The following is a 27,391-nucleotide window of genomic DNA, read 5'->3' as shown; positions in this document are numbered from 1 at the left end:
TGAGGTGAGTGGATTGTCTGAGCCCGTGGGTTCAAGACCCACCTGGGCAACTTGGTGAGACCTCATCTCTACAATAAATCAAAAAACTAGCCGGGCATTGTAGCGTGTGCCTGTAGTTCCAGCTACTTGGAAGGTTGAGGCGGAAGGATCGCTGGAGCCCAGCAGGTGGAGGCTGCGGTGGCCGGGAGCGGCCACTGCACTCCAGTCTGGGCAACAGAGAGAGACTCCGACTCAAAAAAAAAAAAAAAAAAAAAAAAATATGGGCTTCACCCTGGGGAAACAACAGTTTGTACTTTTGTTCTAGCAGAAAGCAAGAAATGCATGTCTACTAGCTAAGGAAAAGCATGAAGAAGTCCACTCAAACACTCAGTGTTCAACTGAGCAACTAGACCCACCAGACATGTAAGGCCCTGTGACCCAGCTCCTAACTAGAAATTAAATCTGTGTGGGCCAATAACAACTTAATACAATTGGAAAGCTTAAACGTATAAATGGAGCAAAACAAAAATGAGTAAGAGATGCTAGAGTAAAACTGTAACTCTTCATATAAGAAACTGGTGATTTGTTACTCTTCTTGCCTAGTTTTTGATTAGCTTGGAACCTGAGAAAATAAATGTTTCTAAAAACTAGTAGCATCTGAGGAAGCTTTCTCCATCCTTCTTAGCTGGCTTTGTTGGAAACCTGTGGGGGCACAGAGTAAAATTAAGATCTCAAAGGGACCTGTTCCAAATAGAATTTGTCATAGACATTGCTACAGGTTCTTACTGGGAGATGGAGGAGGCGGCGGTAGATCTAAAAATGAACTCGACCTTATTTGTGCCCGAACAAAGCATTAGTGGGGGTGGGGTGGGGGGGAATGCTTAAAAAAAAAAAAACCTGCTAGAATGACAGATAACTTGAGAGAACTTCCTTAGTAGGGGAAAAAACTTTATAATAACTAAAGAATGATGGCCAAATTACTTTGGCTATGTTCAGGTTAGACACTTTTTGATGCCTGACATTTTATAATTTTAGCAGCGATCAAACCAAACACTTCATTGAATATAAAGTCTTCTCAAAAGGAAGTTAGTAGTCTTCGTTTTCAAATGCACACTTATTTAGGAATCCCCTCTCATGGCTGTCAATGAAATGCTGGGGGGACTCACATCACACACAGGGATTTTGTGAGTCTCAGAAGCCATAACACACCTCACAGAACAAATGACAAATATATGATTGGCACTTCAGGTTCCAGTTAATAGAAAGCATTGAAGATGGACTGACTAGTCAGGAAATACATGTGTTTAGAATTGCACAACGTTACACTGCCAAATAAAGGAGGGCAACGGACATCTACTATCCTATCTAAGCTCTGAAGATGGAACCCATTCAGGTCTAGTTTCAGATATGGCCTAAAACAGATCTGGTTGCCAAGTTTGAAATATCTGAGAATCCAGCCTTGGAAAACTTCATGTTATGAATTACATGTATGTAAAGCACTTGGTATGTGCCCATTATACAGTATATGTTTAATGAAGGCTGGACATAATTTTTATTACTTTTATCAAAGCACTTTATACATAGGAGGTATTCAAAATATAGGGAAGGATACAAATAAGACAAGGGTTAAGTAATTATTAAAGGCTACATATTAAACCAGAGATCTATTTTTAAAAGTTTTGGCTGGGCATAGTGGCTCACACCTATAATCCTAGTGCTTTGGGAGGCTGAAGTAGGAGGATTGCTTGAGGCCAGGAGTTCAAGACTACCCTGAGCAACAAGTGAGACTCTGTCTCTACAAAAAAGTTTGTTTTTTTAATTTTCTGGGCATAGTGGTATGCACTTACATTCCTAGCTACTTAGGAGGCTGAGGCAAGAGGATCACTTGATCCCAGGAGTTCAAGGTTACAGTGAGCTCTGAGTGCACCCCTGCACTCCAGCCTGCATGACAGAGCGAGACCACATCTCTAAAAATTAAGTTACTTCAAACTTCCAGTTTAATAATATTTACCATACTTAATATATGTTCCTCTTTCAGGTCTCAGCTAATGTTATTTTTAACATGTTCATCCTTCAGGTCTCTAGGTAATGTTAAAATGGTATCTCTTCAGAGAGACTTCCCTGTCCATCTTATTAAGAATAGCTTCCCGGTTGGGCGCGGTGGCTTAGCCTGTAATCCCAGCACTTTGGGAGGCTGAGGCAAGTGGATTGCCTGAACCTGCGGGTTCGAGACCCGCCCAGGCAACTTGGCGAGACCTCGTCTCTACAATAAATAAAAAACTAGCTGGGCGTGGTAACGGGTGCCTGTAGTTCTGGCTACATGAAAGGCTGAGGCAGAAGGATCGCCGGAGCCCAGCAGGTCGAGGCTGCAGAGGCCGGGAGCGTGCATGCCGCTGTACTCCAGTCTGGGCAACAGAGTGAGACTCCAACTCAAAAAAAAAAAAAAAAAAAAAAAAAGAATAGCTTCCCTTTGTTGGCATAGCATATTGTTTATTTTCTACATTGCTTTTATAATAACTTGTAATCATTTTATTGGTATTTGCTTACTCATTTGTTTCTCTCCTCCCTAGTTCCCCATACTGTAAGCTTCCTGAAGGCAGAAACCATGTTTATTAACGTCTTATATATTTCCTTTAGATTTAACTTACATCCCCGGTGTAAGAGTTATACCCATTTCTTTTGGCTCTGTCTTGAGTGGAGTTGTAAAATAATCTGGTCACCAACTGCTATACAGTATAAGAGTTTTTCTGATGTGCAAACTAACTTGAACTCAGTTTTTTCTGCACAAAATGATTGCAGTTTCCTTAATTTTTTCTCATAGAGTTCCCCTAAGCTTCCAATTAGTTTTATATTTCTCTATCCAATGTGGAACCCCAAACCAGATAAAGTGTATGAATATAGGTCTGGTAAAAATCTGACTAATGTTGAATATAACGGGAAAATAACCTTACAAGTCCTAGAGCAGACTGTATGCTGCTATTTCTGAATGGAAAACAGTGAGTTTAATAGAGCTAGATAGATCCTAACTCAAATCTTACCTTTACCAATTTACCAGTTCTGGGTTCACAGGAAAATTACTTAATTTCTCTGAACTTTAAATTTTTATCCTATTTAAAATAATAATCCCATATTCACAGGCCTGCTTTTATGATTAAACTATCTTTTTTTTTTTCTTGAGTTGGAGTCTCACTCCATCGCCCAGGCTGGAGTGCAGTGGCACGCTCACAGTCACCCCAGAGTCAGCCCCTGGGCTCTGGCGATCCTTCTGCCTCAGCCTTTCAAGTAACCGGAAGTACAAGCGCGCGTTACCACGCCTGGCTAATTTTTTAATTTATTGTAGAGTCGAGGTCTTACCCTGCTCCCAGGCTGGTCTCAAACCCCTGGTCTCAGGCAGTCCTCTCACTTCAGCCTCCCAAAGTGCTGGATTATAGGCTTGAGCCACCACGCCCGGCCTTATTAAACTGTCTTATAGTAACTACTCATTAAATGCTAACCTTTCCTGTTTCCTTTTGTATCTTACTTCCCCCTGCCCGGATCATTCTTTTGTCATTTTTTTGTTATCTCCAACATTTTAAGTCCATGCAGAATTGTGATCATTTTTCATACTTTTCTACACTCTCTCAATTCAGAAAATGAAAGAATAGTGCAAATTTACATCTTGGGACATACAGAAGTTTATATTTTTGGACAATTCAAGGAACTTTTAGCAATGGTATAGAACTTTCTAAAAGTGGGTAAAACAATGGAACCATGGGAGGTAGAGGTAGTCCCAATCATATATTTTTATCAGATAAGTATGAGAGATGAAAACTAAAAAGAATCAGAAGGAGAGATGGTTGCGTATCTTCATGTTTTACCAACATGCAAAAGCATTTTAAACCTAAAACTGTCTCATGCAATGACATGCAAAACAAAATGCAGCATAGAATGTAGAAAAGGGAATCAGCAAAGAATGCAGAAGGTTCCAGGCAACCAACTGAAATAAGCTTCAAGTTCATACAAACCTCCAACATTAAATTGCTATGTCTGATATAAATGTTTTCACCATCTAGTCTCTCTCTCTTTTTCTGTGAAAATGAAAGGGGGAAAAACAGAAAAGCATAAAAAATTAAAATGCTGTTCTTGCGGGGAAAAACTGAAAAGTGGCAAACCAAAAAATATTTAAAATTAAATATCTGCAGTGCAGCATATGCCAACATGAAATGGTCAGAGAACCACAAGGACACACAGAGAACACTATTACCACTAGAAAATGATGACCTTGTTCATGAATGATGAGAAAATGTGATGATGTTATTTAAACAGACAGTGCTCCTGGCTTCATTGGCTTCTTATGTAACAAGCTGTTTTATGTTCATTTTTGAAACTGAGCTGTTTGAGAGCTACCTTAAAATATTTGCCTTTAAAAAACGCTGAAACTCCATGTGCTATGGAGTAAAGAGATGCCATAAAAAATTATTTAGCTCTTTGGACATATTTTATACTTAGTAATACTGCAGCATCTAGAGCTCTAATATCTTTTATTAAAAAAGTAAGGGCAGTTTATACATGATCCGCCAATAAATATATTCAGTTAGGAACTGATTTGTCCCACTCTATAGTTGAAAATAAGGCACAGAGCAGTTAGATCCATCATTTTTAACAGTACTAGGAGTTGCTGCTATAATGGTTTTTATTTTATGATAAATATGTAATAAAGTATTGTCAAGATTTCAAAAATATGATGCCATTATGTCATAGTTATCTATAAAGTTTTACTATCAAAGATAAGTTTGACCTTTACTGATCATTTCATTTTGCTTAAAAATATTTTTTCCTACTGGAAACTTACTTTAATAAAACCTTTCATTATATAGTACAGAATTATATTATCTTAGGGTATATAAATGCATATATGCTTATATATTTGTTATTTGAAAGTATCTTCTGATTCAGAGAAATCAATGAAAAGAATGGATCACTGTCTTTTTAATGCATTGTAAGTCAGTATGGGTGAAATGGCAATGTAGCTCTGTGAAGGTGAAACATAGCTAACCTTCCTCATTCTTATCAGATCTTCAGTTTTTTCTGCAACCTTCTGTTTTGCCATAATTAAAAAAAGAAAGAAAAATGATAAAATATTGCTCATTGAAGTTTGTCTGAACCTTCATTTTATAATTTTTGTAAGGAGAAGGGAGTAAGGGAGAAGAAAAAACTAGGGGGGTGAAGGGAAAAGGGAACAAGTGGCCTGTTGGCACAAACCTGTGTTTGGTCACCATTTGAGGTAGGTACTGTGACCTCGATGTGAGTTTTTTCCACCTACATTTAAGAAATAAAGTGGTAAAAACATTTGTGGTTAGTAGGTTTCTATGAATAGTGTTGTTTCCAAATAAGCTGCATCTTGAAGCTGGTTGTAATATCTGCTGAAATCTAATCATCAAGATGCAGCCTTATGGAGGGTGCTATGAGGAAGGGTATTACTCCCAAAAGTCATCTGTTAGTTTACCATCACATTTTCAAGGCTGAAAAGGTAACATGGATCTCCAAATTATCCAAAAAAGAAAATTAAGGCAATTATTAAAGAAAACATTTTTATACTTATTAAAAAGCAGTCACTAAAAATAATAAATTAAGAGTATTTAATGCTATAGCCATGATTTTCATTTTGTCTTTTTTTAATGATCTGAAAGTAATTTAAATAATACTTTAAAACAAATTTATAAATGAAGATATCAATGTATGACATACATGATAGTTAGAAATAAAAAAGGAAGTCTTTAAGTTAAAGCACACATGTAATAAACCACATATAACACCAAACTGGTAAATACAGAGAATTTTGTTAGTTGATCAATGTATTTAGGGAGGTAGTTTCACCCTTCGGTTTATTACACAACAAAACATCAAAATAAACTCAGTCTAAATTATAACTGACACATGCAATTACTTCCAGGGCTGATTTATAAATAAGCAGGACTCAGCTGTAACATTCAACTTGCTGCAATCTTCTCTCTAGGAAGTTGGAGCCCATGTGTTTGGTAGAAGGGCAAAATTCATCCCTAACAGTAGAAAAAGAATAGCTAAGATCTCCTGTCTAGCTTTGAATCCCTTTAATAATGTCATTTTATGTACAGAAAATGGAATAATCACTAAAAAAAGTAGGCTATTAAAGGAGACATAATTGAGTGAGCAATGCCTAAATCATTGAATATTTCAAATTAGAAAACTGGTTGTTTTTATTAAGGGTTAAATCAATAACTTTGCATCATTATTTATCTATCTATCTATCTATCTATCTATCTATTTTTTGAGTCGGAGTCTCATTCTGTTGCCTAGACTGGAGTGCAGTGGCCGCTCCCGGCCACCGCAGCCTCGACCTGCTGGGCTCTGGCAATCCTTCCGCCTCAGCCTTCCACGTAGCTGGAACTACAGGCGCGCGCTACCACACCCAGCTAGTTTTTGATTTATTGTGGAGATGAGGTCTCGCCAATTGCCCAGGAGGGTCTCGAACCCACGGGCTCAGACAATTCACTCATCTCAGCCTCCCAAAGCGCGGGATTACAGGCTGAGCTACCGAGCCCGGCTTATTCATTTATTTATTTATTTGAGTTGGAGTCTCACTCTGTCACCCAGACTGGAATGCAGTGTCCGCTCCCGGCCACCGCAGCCTCGACCTGCTTGGCTCCGGCGATCCTTCCGCCTCAGCCTTCGAAGTAGCTGGAATTACAGGCGTGCGCTACCACGCCTGGCTGATTTTTTGATTTATTGTAGAGATGAGGTCTCGCTGCTCAGGCGGGTCTCAAACCCACGGGCTTAGGCAATCCACTCCCCTCAGCATCCCAAAGGCGCGGGATTACAGGCTGAGCCACCGAGCTGGCCATCATTAATTATTTACAGAACCTCATCAATCTGTGGTTTTGACATTCTTTTTAATCACACTAAGCAGTACTATTACTTTGGAGTACAATGTTATTGTGATATCTCCTCTAGACTGAATCTAAAAAAATAAAGTAACACTTGTGACACTTAGAAATCATAAGCACATTCAGCTTCCACACTTTTAACTACCTGAGATAATTTACAATTTGGGTCATTTCTACTCTGAGTCCCAGCATACTTGCTGTGTGGCCATTAACAAGTTATGCTATCTCTCTGAGCTTACATTTCCTTATTGATGAAATGGAGATAATGTCTTCCTAGAATTGTGTACATTTAGCAAATGGTAGTTAAATTATTTTATAAAGCTTAAATTACTGTTTAAATTGATAATTACTTCTGAGTCCTTAGCAACCCAACAGCAAGAAATTGAGAGCCTCTACTTCACTTTAAGAATTGAGGCCAAGTAGCAATAGTAGTTCTGTGTATGCCCCTACAGAGAAGATTAAATGATATAAAGATATACTACCTCCACATCTGCAGAGGATGCCTTGTCAAATGAACTAAGATGACAAAAAGCTATCTCTACATGACACTAAGCTGTGTTAGATAATGAAACTTACACAGTTTTAAGGCTCCTTATAACAGCTGCTTTACATAATTACTTCAGGTAAATGTCACACTTATTTTCTTTCTTTCTTTTAGAAATAAAGACAAGGTCTCACTATGTTGCTCAGGCTGGTCTTGAACTTCTGGGCTCAAGCAATCCTCTCGCCTTGGTCTCTCTCAAGGCGCTAGGATTACAGGCGTGAGCCATCAAGTCTGGCCGCCATACTTACTTTCTAACTGCCATAAATAAAACCGGCTCTTCCCTCTACCAAGGACCCAAGAGCAAAGGGAACCTATTCTAAAATATGTGTGTTTGTCTTATAGCAAAAGGAAAACAAGTTAGGTGAAAGTCAGAGGAATCTTAGCCACTCAGGAAGATTCCTCTGACAATTTCAATAATACAACTCTCTAATTAGTATAACAAATGCAGGGATAGACAAAGGTGCCAGATGAGATATTCTAACTTTAAAAACTGAGGAGACAGTCTAACATTCAAAAGGCATTATTGATACCAAACCTGATAACCAATGTCATGAACATTTGGTTAGGTACAAAACTGCAAACACCACCCACCATTCACTCAATTAATTTTTTTCTCTGGACTCAAGGCAGTCCCAAAAGGACAATAAAACTGATATGTCATATTTAACAGTTTTTTTGAAAAATATAATTAAAACAGAGTTAGCTTGTCCATTGCTCTATAGATAAACTAGATACTGATCTGGCTCCAAAAGAACAGGATTAAGTCATCTGCAAAGTGAAAGCACTTACTAAGATTATACACCGTTTTAAATTTAACAGACATTCCCTACCCTGCCATCATTAAACTCTTTCTCCTCTTCAAAAACAAAAAAGTAATTCTTCTTGTGACGACTGCTTCTCATAACTCTTGTTGGCAACAGTAAGACCTATATTTACTTGAATAAACTGACCCTTGCACCTCAATTCCATTACTGCTTATATGTGTATAAAAAGCTTACCAACATATAAAAGATCAGTCCAGTTACTGTTACTTCTGGGAAATATGCTAATTAAATTGGTGATTTTTCAACATGGTGCAGTGATTGTGGGTATAACCAACTCAGAACTGTCAGCAACTCAGCAGTATAATCTCTTTGACATAATGAATCTTCCCTTTTTGAAAAGATATAAAAGAACTGAACAACCACATAGATGTGCTTTACGTAATACCTGTTCTTTGGAAATGTATATACATCTATATTAGAAAATAAAATTATATTTTAATCACAATAGCAGAGTTTACTTTTAAAAAGTAATGTGGAGATTCCTTCTGGAAGAGTAAAAATTATTTTAAGAAGCAAATGATCAACCATACTGGCGTGTTTTATAAGTCTATCTTTTAAAATACTATGTTGCGTCAAGTTGTGGGTCACCTGAAAACTCCTGGGATACTTTACAGTCTTATTGACATAGCTATAAATATATTTTACAGATTTATGGGTGATGTCTTTAGTCAGATAGAATGATGAATAACTTTATTAGAATTCCTACAAAAATAATCAATTGTTTTGAAAACCTTCCTGATCAAGGATTTAAGGCCTCTAAATCAATGAGTGAATTAGCAGGAGACTTGGGCTTATACCATACCTTCCATGCTTCTGTGGGCTCTGGCACAGCCTGCTCAGGTGGCTCTTCTTCCTTTTTCACTTCGACCTTCACTGTTTCCTTCTGTGCTTTAGGGACCACTGTTTTTTTAACAGATGTACCCGGGACACTACCTTCTGTGACCTGACTCTGAGCAATGGCAGGTGCAGAGGTGGGCCGAGGACTTCTGTCTGCTGAATCAACAGCTGCTGCTATGTGAGAAAGGGAAAAGGCAAGAGTAAGTAAAGGCAAGAGCCACGATACTACTTTAAAGTCACCAGGAAAAATAATTTTGAATCCAGGACACACATAAATGTTTCAGTGTCTAGTGGGCTGTCATATAGAGGGTAAAAAAATAAATTGTTAGTGCTCTTCCAGGTAACTGACAGTAACAAAAAAGTTAAATGTACCCTCAATAGAAATACTAAAATGTGTTAACAATAATGTTCCATAAATGCTAAATTCAGAGGAGACAAGATCAAAGTAAGAAAAGAAATTGAAAACCTGTTTATCTGGCCGGGTGTGGTGGCTCATACTATAATCCCAGTATTTGGGAGGCCGAGGTGAGAGGATTACCTGAGTTCATGGGCTTGAGACCAGCCTGGGCAACTTGGCGAGACCTCATCTCTACAATAAATCAAAAAATTAGCCAGGTGCGGTGGCGTGTGCCTGTAGTTCCAGTTATTTGGAAGGCTGAGGTGGAAGGATCACCTGAGTCCAGCAGGTCGAGGCTGCGGTGGCCAAGAATGTGCCACTGCACTCCAGCCTGGGTGACAGAGTAAGACACCAACTCCAAAACAAAAAAAAAGAAGAAGAAGAAGATGAAAGAAAACCTGTTTATCTTGTAATATGTTAGTTTCAAGAACATGCAATGTAGTCTATGAAGAAAAAAATGGGTTAATTAAGTCTGATTTCTTCCATGAAGTCTTTTTGAAATAAAGATCTGTTTATTTTTTAGTAATTTCATATAATTTCATAACATATTCTAGGAAAAAAATAAGTCTGATTTCCTCTGCAAAACTTCTTGATATGATTACAAATTAACTTGATAATTAACTGTTAAAAATCTTCTGATAAGACATGAACTACTGTTTGATGCTTGTAAGGGCAAATCTTTGAACCAGATACTTTCTCTTTAATAATTAATCATTTGTTTAAAATAATATGAAATTCAAAGTTTTTGGCCTTCAATCCTAAAAACAAAAACATCTTTTGAGTTCTGTCCTACACTCTCCCAGAGTCTTACCAATTTATTATTATAGCTCTTATTCTCTATATTTAGGGCAGTGGTTCTCGGCTGGATTGATTTTGCCCCCCAGAGAACATTTGGTAATATCTGGATACACTTTTTGATATAACTGAAAGGGAAGAGAAAGGAGGTACTGGCATCTAGTGCATAGACGCTGAGGTTACAGAGGCTGAGAAACTTTGATGTAGAGGAAAAGTATAGAATAAACAACACTGGTTTGTGATAAAAACTTGATATTTTCACAGAATTCATTGTTGTGTTGAATTATTTATCTAAGTTTTGATGGCTTACTTCAAAACAATCATTTACAATCTTTTCTATCTTCATTCTTTCAGGAATTAAAAGAATCACTTGTATGCTTTGTAGTAAAACCTCATTTATCTGACAGTGTCTGAGAATGAAGGTGTTTTTCTACATGATTAAGTATTTCTGATAACAGACCATTATCCATTCTTGTACTGAGACTTTTAACTTTTAATGATTTTGGCTGGGCACAGTGGCTCACACCTGTAATCCCAGCACTTTGGGAGGCCAAGGCAAGAGGATTTCCTGAGCTCAGAGACCAGCCTGAGCAACATGACAAGACCTCATCCCTACATTAAAAAATATATATATATATCAGCCGGGCATGGTAGCACATGTCTATGGTTCCAGCTACTTGGAAGGCTGAGGTGGAAGGATCACCTGATCCCAGCAGGTTAAGGCTGAGGTGACCATGAGGGTGCTACTGTACTCCAGCCTGGGCTACAGAGAGAGACTCCTACTCAAAAGACAAAATAAAATAAATTTTAATTATTTTGTATAGAAATCTTTACAGTTTTTTGATTTTTTTCTTGAGTCAGGGTCTTACTCTGTTGTGCAGGTTGGAATTTGGAGTGGTGTGAACACAGCTTACCACAGCCTCAAACTCCTGGGCTCAAGTGATCATCTAGCCTCAGGCTCTTGAGTGGCTGGGACTACAGGCATGTGCCACCATGTCAACTAATTTTTTAAATTTTATAGAGATGAGGTCTTGCTATGTTGCCCAGACTAGTCTTGAACGCATGGGTTCAAGCAATCCTACTGTCTTGGCCTCCCAAAAGTGCTGGGATTATAGGCATGAGCCACTACACTTGGTCTACAGTTTTTTGTTTTTGTTTTTTGACTTGGGGTCTCATTGTGTCACCCAGGCTGGAGTGCAGTGGCACAATCATGGTTCACTGCAGCTGGGACTACATGCATGTGCCACCACACCCAGCTAGTTTTGCTGTTGTTGTTTTGTAGAGACAAGGTCCTGCTATGCTGCCCAAGCTGGTCTCAAATCCTGGGCTCAAGCAATTCTCCTGCCTTGGTCTCCCAAAGTGCTAGGATTACAGGTGTGAGCCACTGTGCCTGGTCCTGGCACACAATTTTTAATTTTACACTCTCCTGGCTTCTTAAACTGACTATACTGAACATGGTTCACCCTGAAAATTTTAGATTTTCAAACTGTAAGGATTAAGCAAAACAAAGGAATTCCATGAATAGGAACAGATTTTGAAAATTGAAATCACAAATACTTCATACACACAATATGAAGAAAGAAATGCTCGTTACCCTGTAATGTTGTCCAGTAGAAGAAATAATTCCCTGGCGGATACATAGGAAAAACAGCAGAAACAGAAGAATCTACTTCATCTTTTAATGAAAAATCTGTGTCCTCTTGCAAGTCCCTACTACTCATGGGTGTACTAGGCAGTCAGTGCAAGAATGGCAGATGGCAGACCAAACCTAACAACACAGGGGAATGTGACAAAATATTTTGCTCACAGTTGTGTTAAAGTATCATTATACATGTGTATTCACACCTCCTCTCAAAGAATTAATTCAACTCTGCTTGGCGTCATAGAAACATAGCCTATGCTTTCACCATGTGTTATTTTGCCATTTGCCTTTGGTTTTAATCCAATACTAATATTGTAGAGCCAAATGATTTATGTCTTCAGCATTCCTAGCTGTGGCAATCTGTACTGTATGTGGAAAAGTAGGTATAAGTGTGGAAACTGACAGAAACAAAGTTCAGGGATTGGAAAAATAATAACACTACAACAAAATGCTCTGACTGTCAAAGGCAGCGTGGAACAGAGGCAACAGCTAAGCCATGAGTCTGAGGCCCACTCTCACTTTAGTCATTCACAGTAGTGTGATCTAGGGTATGGAGCTTAATCTTACAAACTTTAGTTTCATCATTTATAAAATGCAAAAGATAATAGCCCTATAGGATAGTTGGGAAAGGGATACTCAATGGATATGAAAACACCTTATGAACCCTAAATATTCATAACTTTTAATATTATATCTAAGCCCTTGTATTTCTTTTGTGGAGTTAATATTCTTTAAAGATAATACTGGGTAAAATTAATTATGCACATATTGATATGCAATTCAAATGAAAGTTATCACTTGGGAGCTCTGGAGAGAGACAAATTTATTTTATTTTCTCAATGAGGAGACTATAAACTATGGATCACAATAGAATATCATGGTACTGATCTTTTTTTTTTTTTTTTTGAGTTGGAGTCTCACTCTGTCGCCTAGACTGGAGTGCAGTGGCACTACAGCCTCACCCTGCTGGGCTCCAGCAATCCTTCTGCCTCAGCCTTCCAAGTAGCCAGAACTACAGGTGCGCGACCATGCCCGGCTAATTTTTGATTTATTGTAGAGATGAGGTCTCGCCAAGTTGCCCAGGTGGGTCTTGAACCTGCGGGCTCGTGCAACCCACTCACCTCAGTCTCCCAAAGCACGGGATTATAGGCTGAGCCACCAGGTCCGGCTAAGGATAAATCTAATGAAAGATGCACAAGTTTCTACACCAAAAGACACAAACATTATTGAGAGAAATTAAAGAAGACTCAAATAAAATGAGGGATATAGCATGTTCGTGGATTGGAAAACTCAATATTATAATAACATAAATTATCTCCCAACTGATCTATATAGTCAACTCAATCCCAATGAAACTATTTAGAACTTTTTCGTGGAAATTGAAAATCTGGTATTCAAAAATATAAAAGAAAATGCCAAAGGCCACAAATAGCCAAGATAATCTTTTTTTTTTTTTTTTTTTTTTTTTGAGTTAGAGTCTCACTCCGTCACCCAAGCTGGAGTGCAGTGGCATGCTCACGGCCACCCCAGCATCGACCGCTGGATTCGTGCGATCCTTCCACCTCAGCATTCCAAGTAGCCAGAAGTACAGGTGTGTACTACCATGCCCACGGCCAGTTAATTTTTTATTTATTGTAGAGACAAGGTCTCACCAAATTGCTCAGACTGGTCTTGCACCCACGGGCTCAGGCAATCCACTCACCTCGGCCTCCCAAAGAGCTGGGATTACAGGCTAAGCCACCCAAGCCTGGCCCAAGATAATCTTAAAGAATATAGTTGAAAAACTTATACTATCAGATAAACACTTATTATAAAACTATAATAATTAAGATAGTATGGTTTTGGCATAAGGCTAGACAGATAAATCAATACAACAGATTAAAGAGACCAAGAATAAACTCCCATATTTATAGTCACTTGATTTATAACAAAGGTGACACTGGAATGCAGCGGGGAAAGAATGATATTTTCAATATAGAGTGCAGAGTCAACTGAACATACATATAAAAAAATTAATTCTGACCTCTACCTCATTTCACACATAGAAATAAATTCCAGATCAACTGTTGATCTAAATAAGCATAAAAGGTAAACAATAAGAGTTCTGAAGAAAACATTAAAGAATATCTTCATGAACATGGGCAAAGATTTCTTTAAATAGGACCCCAAAATTCCTCATGACGAAGGAAAAAATTGATAAACTAACTATGTTAAAATTTAGAACTTTTGGTCAGCCTAAGATGCCATTAAGAGAATGAAATAGCAGGCCACTGTGGGAAAATATATTTGCAATATGAATAGCTGACAAAAGATTCATATCTAGGAGAAATTTAAAACTCCAATAAATTAACTCTTTGCACTCAGAGACATCTTGCAGATCACTACTGGCAACTCAACCACACTTTTTTTTTTTTACAAAATAGTGAAAAACAAATAACTTCATAGTATAGCGTTGGAATCAATTATTTTATTGTAATGAGATTTGGCTTATAATGGAATTTTGGACATTAAGGAACTTATTTATGACAAAAAGATCAACATTTTATATCTTATTTTTCAAATGTATAGTAACGTGAAATAGTCACTGATATGCATTGCAGGTTCATTGATAAATGCTGTGCAAAAGTAATTTTTAATAGTAATTTGTTTGACATATTCCATCTGGTGTTTTTCTATTCGAGCAGACAATGCAGTCTCGTTTTCTTTCTCTCACATTAATAATATGTAATTTATTGTCCAGTCTGTGCACCATTGTGAAAACACTTCACAATCTCTTTCTACGTAACACCAGCTGATTTTTCAAAATGTGTATCTCAGTATATATTCCATCTCTTTATCTGCTTTTTCATACAATTTGAATGGAAACTTCAAGGAAACATGCATTGAAGAGAGGGACAACAGTTATATTAGAAATGTCTAACACATTTAAAATATTACATAGAAAATCTGGGACATAAAATTTTGTTCACATTCAACTAAATAGAAAAACAATCATCTTATTTTCAATGTTTATTTATCAAATACATACAATATAGCAAGTGCTGGTGTAATTACCAGGAGCAGTTAAGATCATGCATCTTGTTTTTTTTTTTGAGTTGGAGTCTCACTCTGTCACCCAGACTGGAGTGCAGTGGCCGTTCCCAGCCACCACAGCCTCGACCTGCTGGGTTCCGGCAATCCTTCCGCCTCAGTCTTCCAAGTAGCTGGAACTACAGGCGTGCGCTACCACGCCCAGCTAATTTTTTGATTTATCGTAGAGATGAGGTCTCGCCAAGTTGCCCAGGCGGGTCTTGAACCCCCGGGCTCAGGCATTCCACTCACCTCAGTCTCCCAAGGTGCGGGATTACAGGCTGAGCCTCCGAGCCCGGCAAGATCATGCATCTTAAAAAAATTTCTCAAAATGTAAAGATAGGAAAGAAGTGTCATGAAATATATCAGGAAAAAAAAAAGGATTGACTAGCACCAGAAAATGTAGAGTCTGTCCTAAGTCTGCACTAACAAAGGATGTTAACTTTGACAAATTATTCAAATCAACTTCAGGCTCCACTTCTATAAAATTAGATAACTGGAATAAATGATTTCAAAAAATTCTTTTTCAAGTTCCAAAATCCTGTGATACTAATGATAAAACCACAAAAACTGTAACTGTCTTTCCTTAAAATTGTCTTACACGCTTTGGTTTAAGAATCTCAAGCATCTCAAGTATAGCATTTTGAAAGCAAAATTTTCCCCTCTGGGAGATTTTTTCCCCCTCGTGTATAACTTGATAATAACTGGTCAGTATTAGTCAATAGAATGAGACATCAGGATTTTTTTTTCCTTTTCTCCATTATAACTATAATTAGGATTTTTCTAATACCTTAATTGAACTGTAAGGTTTCTATAGCTAGAAAAATGGAGCTAGTCAACCGGGCTCGGTGGCTCAGCCTGTAATCCCGAGCCTTTGGGAGGCTGAAGTGAGTGGATTGCCTGAGCCCGCGGGTTCGAGACCCGCCTGGGCAGCGAGACCTCATCTCTACAATAAATAAAAAAATCAGCCGGGTGTGGTAGCACATGCCTGTAATTCCAGCCACTTGGAAGGCTGACGCGGAAGGATCACCGGAGCCTAGCAGGTCGAGGATGTGGTAGCCGGGAGCAGCCACTGCACTCCAGTCTGGGCAACAGAGTGAGACTCTAACTCAAAAAAAAAAAAAAAAAAAAAAATAGAGCTAGTCAAGATGTGATTTCTTAAAGTAAAGCTTTCTACATTGTTCAAGGTACCAAAGTTCACGGTCACTTTAATTTTTTGTTCGTTTGTTTTTGCTATAACTATATAGCTCCATTTAGTGGGAAAAGCCATGGGATATGGTATCAGACAGACCTGAATTTTTGTCCTAGCTTTGCAACTTACGGTACGTGAGATGTTGAACAAATCAACTAACTCTCCAACCTCAATTTTCTCACCTAAAAAGTAAGGATTAAAAAGTAGCTCCCCACACCAAAGGTAATCTGGGGGTAAAGTGATTTACTCTACAAGGAGGGAGATGCCTGATATTGAAGTTGAGTGACCGCACCTCAAACATAACTTATCCAAAACAGAAGTTATATTTCACATCCCAAGTGCTGTTCCTCTCTCAGACTTTCCTATTCCACTAAATGATCAAACCTAGGAATAAAACTTGATTTTCTTTTCCTTACCATCTCTGCTACTTAATTTCTTTCTTTTTTTTTGAGTTGGAGTCTCACTCTGTCGCCCAGACTGGAGTGCAGTGGCACGCTCCCAGTCACCGCAGCCTCGACCTGCTGGGCTCCGGCGATCCTTCCACCTCAGCCTTCCAAGTAGCTGGGAGTACAGGCATGTGCTACCACACCTGGCTAATTTTTTGATTTATTGTAGTGATGCAGTCTTGCCAAGTTGCCCAGGTGGGTCTTGAACCCGTGGGCTCAGGCAATCCACTCACCTCGGCCTCCCAAAGTATGGGATTATAGGCTGAGCCACCAAGCCAGCTCTGCTACTTAACTGATAAGCAATTTTATCAGCTTGTCTCCAAAATGTATCCCTGATTGCTTTTCACTGTCTTCGTTGCCAATACTCAAGTCCAAGCTGTCCCAGATTCCACAACAGCCTTCAACTGGCTTATGCTTTCACTCTCACTTCAGTGGAGTATTCACCCAGCAGCCAGAGTGATGTTTTAAAAATGAAAGTCAGATTATATTACCCTTCCAATAGCTTCCCTGCAATTAAAGTAAAATCTGAACTCCTTACTGTGGCCTACATGGCCCTATACAATCTGGCCCCCATCTACTTCTCTGACCTCACTCATTTTATACTCCTCTCCCTTCATTTTCTAGGATCTAGACTCGTGCTGTCCAATATGAGAGCCACAAGCTACCTGTGGCTATTTAAATTGAAATTAAATTAAAATTCAGTTCCTCAGTTACATAGTCACATTTCACATTCTTAATGGACACATGCATATTGGTTACCAAACTGGGTATCACAAAATAAAAGATTTTTATCAGCACAGAAAGCTGTGGGATAGCACTGATCTAGACACCTGCCAACCTCATTCCTACCTTCAGGATTTTATACTCACTACTCTCTCTTCTGGAATGTTCTTTCCCCAGATTCTAAGATGACTAGTTCCTTCATATACTTCAGGTCTCAGCTCAAATGCAGCTCCTCAGAGGAAACTTCTAAATTTAAATTGCACCACCCAATCTGAAATAGTTCCTCAATCTCCACCATGCCCAGATACTCTATATCCCCATACCCTGTTTTATTTTCTTCCAGCATTCATTGCCATCTGAAATTATTTTGTTTTATTCTTTTCTGTTTCTACTGACAGAATGTAAGTTCCATGAAGGCAAAGACTTTATCTGTGTGTTCATATCTGTATCTCCAGTGACTAGAACAATATCTGGCCTATAGGAAGTATAAAATAAATTGTCGAACAAAGTAATAAATATCTGAAAGAACATGGGTTTTGGAGTTAAAGTAACCTGAATTCCAATCTTAGTACTTCTATTTACCAGCGATCATTTTTTTTTTTTTTTTGAGAGAGGGTCTCACTCTGTCACCTAGGCTAGAATATAGTGGCATGATCATAGTTCACCACAGCCTCAACCTCCTGGACTCAATGATCCTTCTGTCTCAGTCTCCTGAGTAGCTGGGACTATAGGTATATACCACCACACCTGGCTAATTTTAAAAAATATATATTTTGTAGAGATGAGGTCTTGTTATGTTGCCCAGGCTGGTCTCAAACTCCTGGCCTTAAGTAATTCTCTCACCTCAGCCTCCCAAAGTACTAGTATTACAGGCATGAGCCACTGTGCCCAGCTTCAGCTATCATATCTTAAGAAAAGTTATTTAATCTCTGAGATTAATTGATAGTATTTTCAAGAAGATTAAATAAGACAAAGCATGCGATGTGCCTTGTACTATTACTATTAAGACAGACCCTTAAACTCAGGAAAGTAAAGAAATATCCAAAAGAAGAAACATGACTCAAGGAATAGAAGCACAAAAATACTACTGCCTGGGTGGTAATTTTTCAAGTGTAGCTGACCCATTCCTTATTTCTCTAAACTGAAGTAGGTGTTTCTCTTTTTCTCCTCCCCTCCCCTCCCCTTCCCTCTTCCTTCCTTCCTTCTTTCCTTCCTTCCTTCCTTTCTTCCTTCCTTCCTTTCTTTCTTGAGACAGGGTTTTACTCTGTCACCCTCGCTGGAGTGCAGTGGCACAATCATGGCTTACTGAAGTCTTGAAGTGATCCTGGACTCAAGTGATCCTCCTGCCCTACCTCCCAAGAAGCTGGAACTACAGGTGTGAGTCACTATGCCTACTAATTTTTCTATTTGAGTTTCATTTTTTTGTCCAGGCTGATTTCAAACTCTTGGACTCAGGCCAGGCACAGTGGCTCATGCCTATAATCTCAGCACTTGGGGAGGCCGAGGTGAGAGGACTGCCTGAGCCCATGGGTTCGAGACCAGTCTGGGCAACTTGGTGAGACCTCATCTCTACAATAAAATTTTTAAAAGTTGCCGGGCATGGTGGCACATGCTTGTGGTTCAAGCTACTTGAAAGGCTGAGAATTTCCAAATGGTGTCTATGGCTGTTGTACAATGGTCTACATACTTCATGAAAGGATCTGCATATATCAACAAATCTGAATATGGCAGCACAGTACTGGATGACACTAAACAAAATAATAACACTGCAGCCAGAGAAACAAAACCTTAAAGTAGTTAACATTTTGGGGGAACTTATTAAGTGCCAGTCATTGAGCTAAGTACCATATATATATTATCTCATTTATTCTCCATGAAAACTCCTTGAGGTAGTATTTTATTGTCATCATTCACATTTTACAAATAAGAAAACTGAAGCACAAAGAAATTAAGTAATGTGCCTGAGAACATAGTCCACAAATGCTGGAGTTGATATTGAAACCCAAACCTTTTGCCTCCATAATACATATGCAAATAACACACACCTTGCTTTACTGTAGATAGTATAGGGTTACACATTAATTACATGAATGAATATAATCAATAATACCCTATTTTCTGAACTTTTATTTATTAGCCACCTTTTTTTAGTGGCATAAATAACTGAATGTGGCTTGTTACTCCATTTCAGTAATGGTTCCAAATGCTTGAAACCAAACATAGAACAGAAGATCCATAAATTCATACATAACTTCAGGCAGATCTTCTGCAGTATATACAATCATGAAATTTGTGCATTTCCTCCCTTTTTTATTTAAACAACATTTGTAAACCCCAATAACCAGATTGCTTTTCTCACCTATAATTACCATGTGACAAACTTCTTTGAAATGTTGCTATAGTGAGGCAGATCCTTTCTTTTTTTCCCACAAGAGTAGCTATATGAAAGCATTTAAGAGGCCTTCAGTTCAATATACATTAGGTTTTCACTCTGTGGTAGAGATTCTGATAGATTTAGATTTTTAATTTTAATTCTAGTGGCATTTGATCCACCACTACCTAGCAGTGAAACCCTGATCTAGTCATTGCTCTGTGAATTGCAATTTTCCTTTTCTGAAGATGATTCTATTACATTAGACAATTAGTAAGATCCTTTTCATTTTACCAGAGAGTCTTTAGCTTGGTTCTCTTATAGATAACTATACTTTCTTTATCTTCCCTAATAAATTATAATCATAAGAAATCATTAATATTCAATACAAACCTCCATCAAGGCTCCGGGATGCTCGTTTGCTTGCTGTACGCTCAAAGTGTGGGGCAGGCCTGTCAATCAGAGCACTGGCTTGCCTGGTCTGAGCTTGGGTTCGGCCACTGTATCGAAATTTGGATCCCAGTGCAAGAAATTTGCTTTTGGGGATGGTGTCTGTAGATGTCAATCTGGGGAAAAAAACATAATCATCATATGTTACATGTATTATCTCATCACTCTGAAAGATTAAAAACAAATCAAGAATAAAAAATGTTTCACAATTCTCAGGGTTTCCTTATAATTAGTTACTAAGATATTTTAAGTCAAGTAATCATTATTTTAGTTCTTTGTCATTTCTCAAAGCACAAGTAAAATTTTGTTGGGACCTATACTTAATAATATCATTTTATATCTCTATAGATATGGCCTCACAGTTTTTGTTTTGTTTTTGGTTTCATTTTTGTTTTGAGTTGGGGTCTTACTCTGCTGCCCAGGCTGGAAAGCAGTGGCACAATCATGGTTCACTGCAGCCTTGACCTCCTGGGCTTAAGAAATCCTTTAGCCTCCCAACTGAGACTAGAGGCACACACTACCACATCTGGCTAATTGTTTGGTTTTTTGTAAAGACAGTCTTGCTATGTTGCCTAGGCTGGTCTCGAACTCCTAGGCTCAAGCAATCCTCCTGCGTTGGCCTCCCAAAGTGCCGGGATTACAGGCATAAGTCACTGTGCCCGGCCATTTTTCAAAGTGCTTTTATAGCACTGCAGTATTTTCACGACATCCTTGTAATGTTTTCACTATTTTATAAATACAGGAAACTGGATCTCAAAAAAGAAATTATTCACTTAAAGTCACACAACTGTTAAGAGATTGGGTAGTAACAAAGTTCAAGCCCAGGGCTCTTTTGTCAAATGTGCTTTAAATCCAATTAATGCCTAGTAACCTATTTAATAGGTTATTTGGTGTATTTTCATCTCTGTTAGGAACCCCATCTTCTTTCAATGCAGTAACTTATGCACTCTTTTGTCATGGAATTTACTACACTGAATTCAAACAATCTACCTCTGTCCTGGTCTCACCTATGAAACTGTGAACTCTTTCAGAGTAAAGAACAAAGACCATGACTTATTCATCGTTGTATTTTTGCCTCTGGCCTAATGCCTGCCATGAATTTCGCACCCAATAAATGTTTGTTAAATACATGAATTGCTACATCAACTATTACTGAAAGGAGAGTACTTTTTTCCCTTTAGCATAGTTAATTTTAATACAGCAAACATGAATTTTCTTATATGTAATGGAGCATTACATTTTAATATACCCTCTTATTTTGATGCAATGGATATAAACATGCCAGCCTACAAGTAAATACGTTGGCTGCAGCTGAAATCTATACCATTGATGCTAAACATTCAAAATCACCCTTTCTCACTTTTCCTTGCCTTTTTTTTTTTTTTTTTTTTTTTTTGAGTTAGAGTCTCACTCTGTTGCCCATACTGGAGTGCAGTGGCCGCTCCCGGCCCGAAGCCTCGACCTGCTGGGCTCCGGCGATCCTTCCGCCTCAGCCTTCCAAGTAGCTGGAACTATAGGCGCGTGCTACCATGCCCGGCTACTTTTCGATTTATTGTAGAGATGAGGTCTCACCAAGTTACCCAGGCGGGTCTCGAACCTGCGGGCTCAGGCAATCCACTCACCTCAGCCTCCCAAAGGCACGGGATTACAGGCTGAGCCACCGACTTCCTTGCTCTTTTTAAAAATTCTTTTTTTGGTTTGATTTTAAAGAAGAAGGGATGATGAAGCATAAAGAAATGTGTTAATGCCAATAATTAAGATTCTTTAATTGGGTGTAAAGTGTATCGTTGTGTTTTATTTTGAAATGAGAATTTAAATATTATTTTCCTTGACTTTTCTTCCTGTCCACTGTGCTATAATGCTGAGTATTATATGAAAATACAAATGGAAGGAAAAGATATCAGAGTTATCTCTCTATTTCTTCTTCTTCTCTCTCTCTCTCTCTCTCTGCCTCCGTCCCTCCCTCTCTCATCAAGAGACATTTATAAAGAAGCAAGTTTATTTATGAATGAAATGGTATGAGGCCTAGAATTTGCTTCAAAATAATCTGGGAAGTAGACGGAAGAAGTGATTGAGGATATAGATGAGATTGGCCTTGCGGTGATAATTATTGAAGCTGGGTGACACCACAAGGGAAATACACTATACTGTTGCCATGTATTAAATTTTCCATAATAAAGAAATTTTCTTAAAAAAGGCAAACTGACAATATCTAGCTCGTTCTCCTTTTAGTAAAAGCAATTACTCATCTAAGTTCTATCTTCTCTGCTAGATTATATGTTCCATCAGGATAGAAACTAGAACTATCTTGTGGTATATTCCCAACGCCTACCACAGTGCCTACATGAAAGGTAAGCACACAGAAAATGTTTGGTAAATGAATTCAAGAGGTTAATAAAAAGCAGAGAAAATGATACTTTCTTCTGTCTTCTGATTGTCTGGCACAATTGAGCTTCAAAGATGATTCCGTGTGCTTCTGGAGTTAATTAGAGCTAAGCTAGCAATCAGCTTCACATCTTTAACCTTCTATTATAAAAGCTCCACAAAAAGTAGTTAAGCAGTACTTAGAGAAATGTCATGTGGAGGTAAGTGAGGGAACCTTGCCTTAATAGGACTGATCTTTGTTACAGTTAGGGCAATCATAGAGCACCCAGTATACACAGGTTCCCATTCCTTACTTCTCTCCTTCTACTGTATACAAAGAGGTGCTTTGGAGATGTTGAAGCATTGGCTGGGCACAGTGGCTCACGTTTGCAAACCCAACACTTTAGGAGTCTGGGTCAGGAGGATAACTTGAGCCCAGGAGTTCGAGACCAGCCTGGGCAACATAGCAAGACTGTGTCTCTAAAAACAAATTTTTTTTTAATTAGCCAGGAGTGATGGTGCTTGCCTGTAGTCCCAGTTACTCAGGAAGGAGTTGGAGGGAGCCCCTGAACCCAGGAGGTCGAGGCTGCAGTGAGCTGTGATCATGCCACTGTACTCTAGCCTAGTTAACAGAGTGAGATTCCAACTAAAAAATAATACTAATAATCAAAAAGAAATGTTGTGGCATACTTTTCAACCCAAAGGGGGAGAACTGGATCCATTTTGTCTTGCTTAAGATGATCTCGCCTGAGCTAAATAAAAAAGTGCCAGTCATACAAAGAAGAGAATTTCAATAGCAGGCTTAGAATAGAAACAAGTATAAATAATTTATCCTTGAAAAATACTAAGTGAGAACAATACCTGAAAAATGTGTGATGTTCTACACAGACTTTCCATAATTTCTTAGCTGCACGGTAACTGGGAAGTTTGAATCCAATAGTACTTTCATACTGTTCTTGCTATAAAAATATAAACAAACATGGAACATGAAGTATTATTCAATACAGTACTGGACAAATATGGTACAGTACTAGACAAATATGATACAGTACTGGACAAATATGGTACCACAGAAGAGACCATTGTTACCAATTTAAGAACATAAAATATCATTTGAGATTTTTTTCCTACTTACCAACAGAAATTCACCGACTGAGAATGTCTTTCTCCAAAGCAAGGTAGTCAGAAGATACGTCTCATTTCATTTAAGTATGTTATTTTCATTCAGAAAACACACACACACACACACACACACACACACACACACACAGAGTACATTTTTCTGAGACATAATTAAGTCACATTTTGATTGTCCAGACACTGCTTTTCTTTAGTTACTATCTGCATCTGGGACACTAGACTACTCAAAGATCAGGGAATGGGATAATGGAAGCTAAATTTTTTGTTCAAAACCCATTTTTTTAACATTCATTTTTAAAGTTCATAAAAATTGTATATATTTATCGTCTAAAACATGTTGCTTTAAAATATGTATGCATTGTGGAATGACTAAATCAATCTAATTAACATATGTATTACCTCACATACTTATCATGGTTTTGTGATAAGACCACAGAAAATCTATTCCCTTAGCAATTCTCAAGAAATATACTATTATTAACTATAAGTATGCTGTATACTATATCTCTTGAACTCATTCCCCAGATTCCTGAATTATTTAATGTATTCTCTTTTTTTCCTTTGATTGATCACTAATTTATCTAGATACCTCTTTGGCCAAAGCAATCCATATCCTGCTAGGACTACTAGAAACACTATCCTGTTGAGTTCTTGTCTCTTTGTTTCTGCTTTAAGCATACTTTATAACTGTTGTTCCTGATTGCCTTCTTAAAGAGGAATTCTGCATTTTTAGTATATGCTATATACAGTTGAAATTTATAGAAGCTAAGAACCTCCCATTATATTTGTTAACATTTCTGTGTGTGTGTGTGTATACTGTATTTGTATACTGTATCACACACACACGCACACACACACACACACACACACACATATATTTTCTGCCTTCCATATTCAAAAGTAAGGTTGCTGAGGGATGGGACTCATTCACTGTTATATTCCCAGCCCTTACAATAATGTCAAACACAGGATGATCCTCAATAAACATTTGCTGACTAACTCTTGAGTTTGAAACTTTGAGGAAGGACATTGATTGCTCTGTGGTAGGCACAGGTAAATAATTATAGAACAAAATAAATGCTTCCATGATAATCTCTAGCCAAGATTTTTAAGTCTTCATGTCCAGAATTTCCAGGCTCAAATAATGAACTTTTTTCACCAGCAGATGGTGATATATACACAAAAAAGATACCTTACATTAGTACGGTCCTTTCCTGTATTAGAGCTTTTACAGTTGTCATCTCATTTGATCTTCAAATAACTATATAGAGTAAGCAGGTATCCTGCGCACACATACACATTCTTATCATACTGCTTGAATGATAAGGAAGCTGAGTCTTAGATTCAAGTCTTTGGCTTAGTAAGTGTTAGAGAAGGAGCCAGAAATTTTTTAAAAATTTAATTCCTACTTAAACAATTTTCTGCTGTACCATAATGGCTCTTCAAGATAGAAGTTTAATTTGGCCAGCATTAGTATATCTATTTATTTGTTTGTTTTATTTTTTATTTTAATATTTTATTTTATTTTATTTTAAATTGTGGGGTACAATTCAGGGTTAGGTATACAAATATTCATTGTGTAGGTACCCTTGTTGATGAGGTGTGCCACTAACCCCAGCATTAGTATATCTTAAAACCTGATCACCAACTAATGAATGAGTAACTGGTACAAAGTTGAACATACAACTCTATTAAATATCTAGAACTTGATTCTAGAACACATTCTCAGTAACCACTATGCATACAAATAAATTTTACTTATATGAGGTAACAGGTTGGTATGCAAAAACTTACCAACCCCACTCATGCCACTCAGTTTAAAAATATTTTTCCATTAAGTTTTGTCTGGAGTAAGCAAGAAACAAGTTTATCAATCCATATCGAACTTTTGGAATTGGTATAGTTACTTACAAGAAGAGAAATGTCCAGAAGACCAGCAATAAGAAGAAGATATATCACAAGATTGATCAATTTAGAAAATGGAATTATCAGTCCCTGACTAGTTAGCTATAGAGAGTCCTCTTAGATGACATAACAAGGAAAATGAAATGAAGAGATGTTTTGGACATGTTCTTTGTATGGTTTGAGAGAAAGGAAACACAAATTATGTACCTCTCCAGGCCGAATCTTGATAAAAAAGCTGCTACGTTTGTAAGAAATCTTTAGCACTTTGGGCCAAGGAAAGCGGTTAATTCTCAGCTTATCTTTATAAACCAGAAGGCCACTAGAGCAGACACCTAAGATGATATCCACTCCTTCTAAGTCCTGAAAAAGAAAAATGTCAGTATTTCAGTCTGGAGCAAAGTACTTAACACACTGTTGGCAATTATTAGATAATCTGAAGGTATTATCAACCAAAAACAGTTACAAAGCATACAGTGAAAAATAAACCTTTGTCTACCAATCATAATCCATGGGACCATTATGTTTAAATCAACAGTCATGACTTCCTGGAGCCCAAGGCTTAGAGCTATGCATACTACGAAATACACATGCACAATTTTAATTCGTTTTTTTTTTTTTATGATAAAGTGGTAGTCTTTCCAGAAATCATGTTACATATAGGAGTTGACTCTATTCCTATAGAAACTCAGTATAAGAGAATCTTAGGTTCTTATAATAACTGCTATTAAGTATATTAAATTAAAAATATGATCTGTAGTCAAGAAGGAACATTAAAGGCACAATGAAGTCATATTTCATGCCTCTTTACTATAGACATTTTAAAAAATTAAATATATAATATTAATCATTTATGTCTGTAATTCAAAGAAAATAAATTTCGCCTGAGTTAATTTCTACAGATGACTATTTGTTTAGTTAAATAATCAAAACTCAAAGTTAAACACTTCTTGACTAATCTTTTTCTGAAAATGAATATAGAGAAACATATTATTGCCTACATGTATTTTGTACAAGCATAATGGGAAAGAAGAAATTATATATAGTGCCAATTTCAGTGACTATACAACAGAATTTCCCACAAGATGCCCTCTTAAATTTTAAAAGCTTATAGGTATAACTATGTTTCTCTTAATAATATGCTTTGAAGAAACAATTCGCATTTGGGAAAGGAACATGCTGCTTAACGCCATTCATTCTTGAATTGACACCAGACTCCAGCAGGAATTGACAAGCAAAACCCCACCATTTCAGTTCAGAAATATACCTAATCTGACGTACTGATCTTCCTGCTATTCACTTTAGAGATTCATAGAATTTACAATATCCAGCCCAAAACAAACCAAAGTAACATCTTTTTTTCAAATCGAAGTCTCACTCTGTCAACCAGGCTAGAGTGCAGTACTACAACCTCAACCTGCTGAACTCAGGTGATCCTTCCATCTCAATCTTCCAAGTAGCTGAAACTACAGGTGCATGCCACCACACCGAGCTAATTTTTTGATTTTTTGTAGAGAAGAGGTCTCGCCAAGTTGCCTAGGCTGGTCTCAAACCCCTGGGCTCAGGCAATCCTCTCGCCTCCACCTCCCAAAGTGCTGGGATTATAGGCGTGAGCCACCACACCCAGCCCAGAACACCATCTTAAGAAAACCCACTAATATGCAATTAAAATCCATTAGAATTAGAGAGCCCAAAGGTCTTTTTTTTTTTTTTTTTTTTTTGAGTTGGAGTCTCACTGAGTCACCCAGACTGGGAGTGCAGTGGCCGCTCCCGGGCCCCGCAGCCTCGACCTGCTGGGCTCCGGCGATCCTTCC

The 27,391-nt window shown here is 37.8% G+C and overlaps 1 protein-coding gene across 1 annotated transcript in view; it reads right to left on the bottom strand.

The window, feature by feature from the left end:
- The window catches only part of EPB41 (erythrocyte membrane protein band 4.1), a 212,634-nt gene that overhangs the window by 43,260 nt on the left and 141,983 nt on the right, over positions 1-27,391 (bottom strand). The window contains exons 9-14 of the mRNA XM_021715574.1: positions 25,788-25,940; positions 23,397-23,494; positions 20,115-20,287; positions 9,052-9,260; positions 5,221-5,277; positions 5,015-5,056 (exon numbers count right to left, since the gene is read on the bottom strand). Coding sequence (XP_021571249.1) covers positions 5,015-5,056; positions 5,221-5,277; positions 9,052-9,260; positions 20,115-20,287; positions 23,397-23,494; positions 25,788-25,940 — 732 coding nt within the window. The remainder of the gene's footprint in view (positions 1-5,014; positions 5,057-5,220; positions 5,278-9,051; positions 9,261-20,114; positions 20,288-23,396; positions 23,495-25,787; positions 25,941-27,391) is intronic.

The sequence above is a fragment of the Carlito syrichta genome, unplaced genomic scaffold (genome assembly GCF_000164805.1).
Source record: "Carlito syrichta isolate Samal-C Ts95f unplaced genomic scaffold, Tarsius_syrichta-2.0.1 Scaffold307198, whole genome shotgun sequence".
Lineage (NCBI taxonomy): Eukaryota > Metazoa > Chordata > Mammalia > Primates > Tarsiidae > Carlito > Carlito syrichta.
Note: the sequence above shows the minus strand (reverse complement) of the source record. Positions and strands in the feature narration are given on the sequence as shown.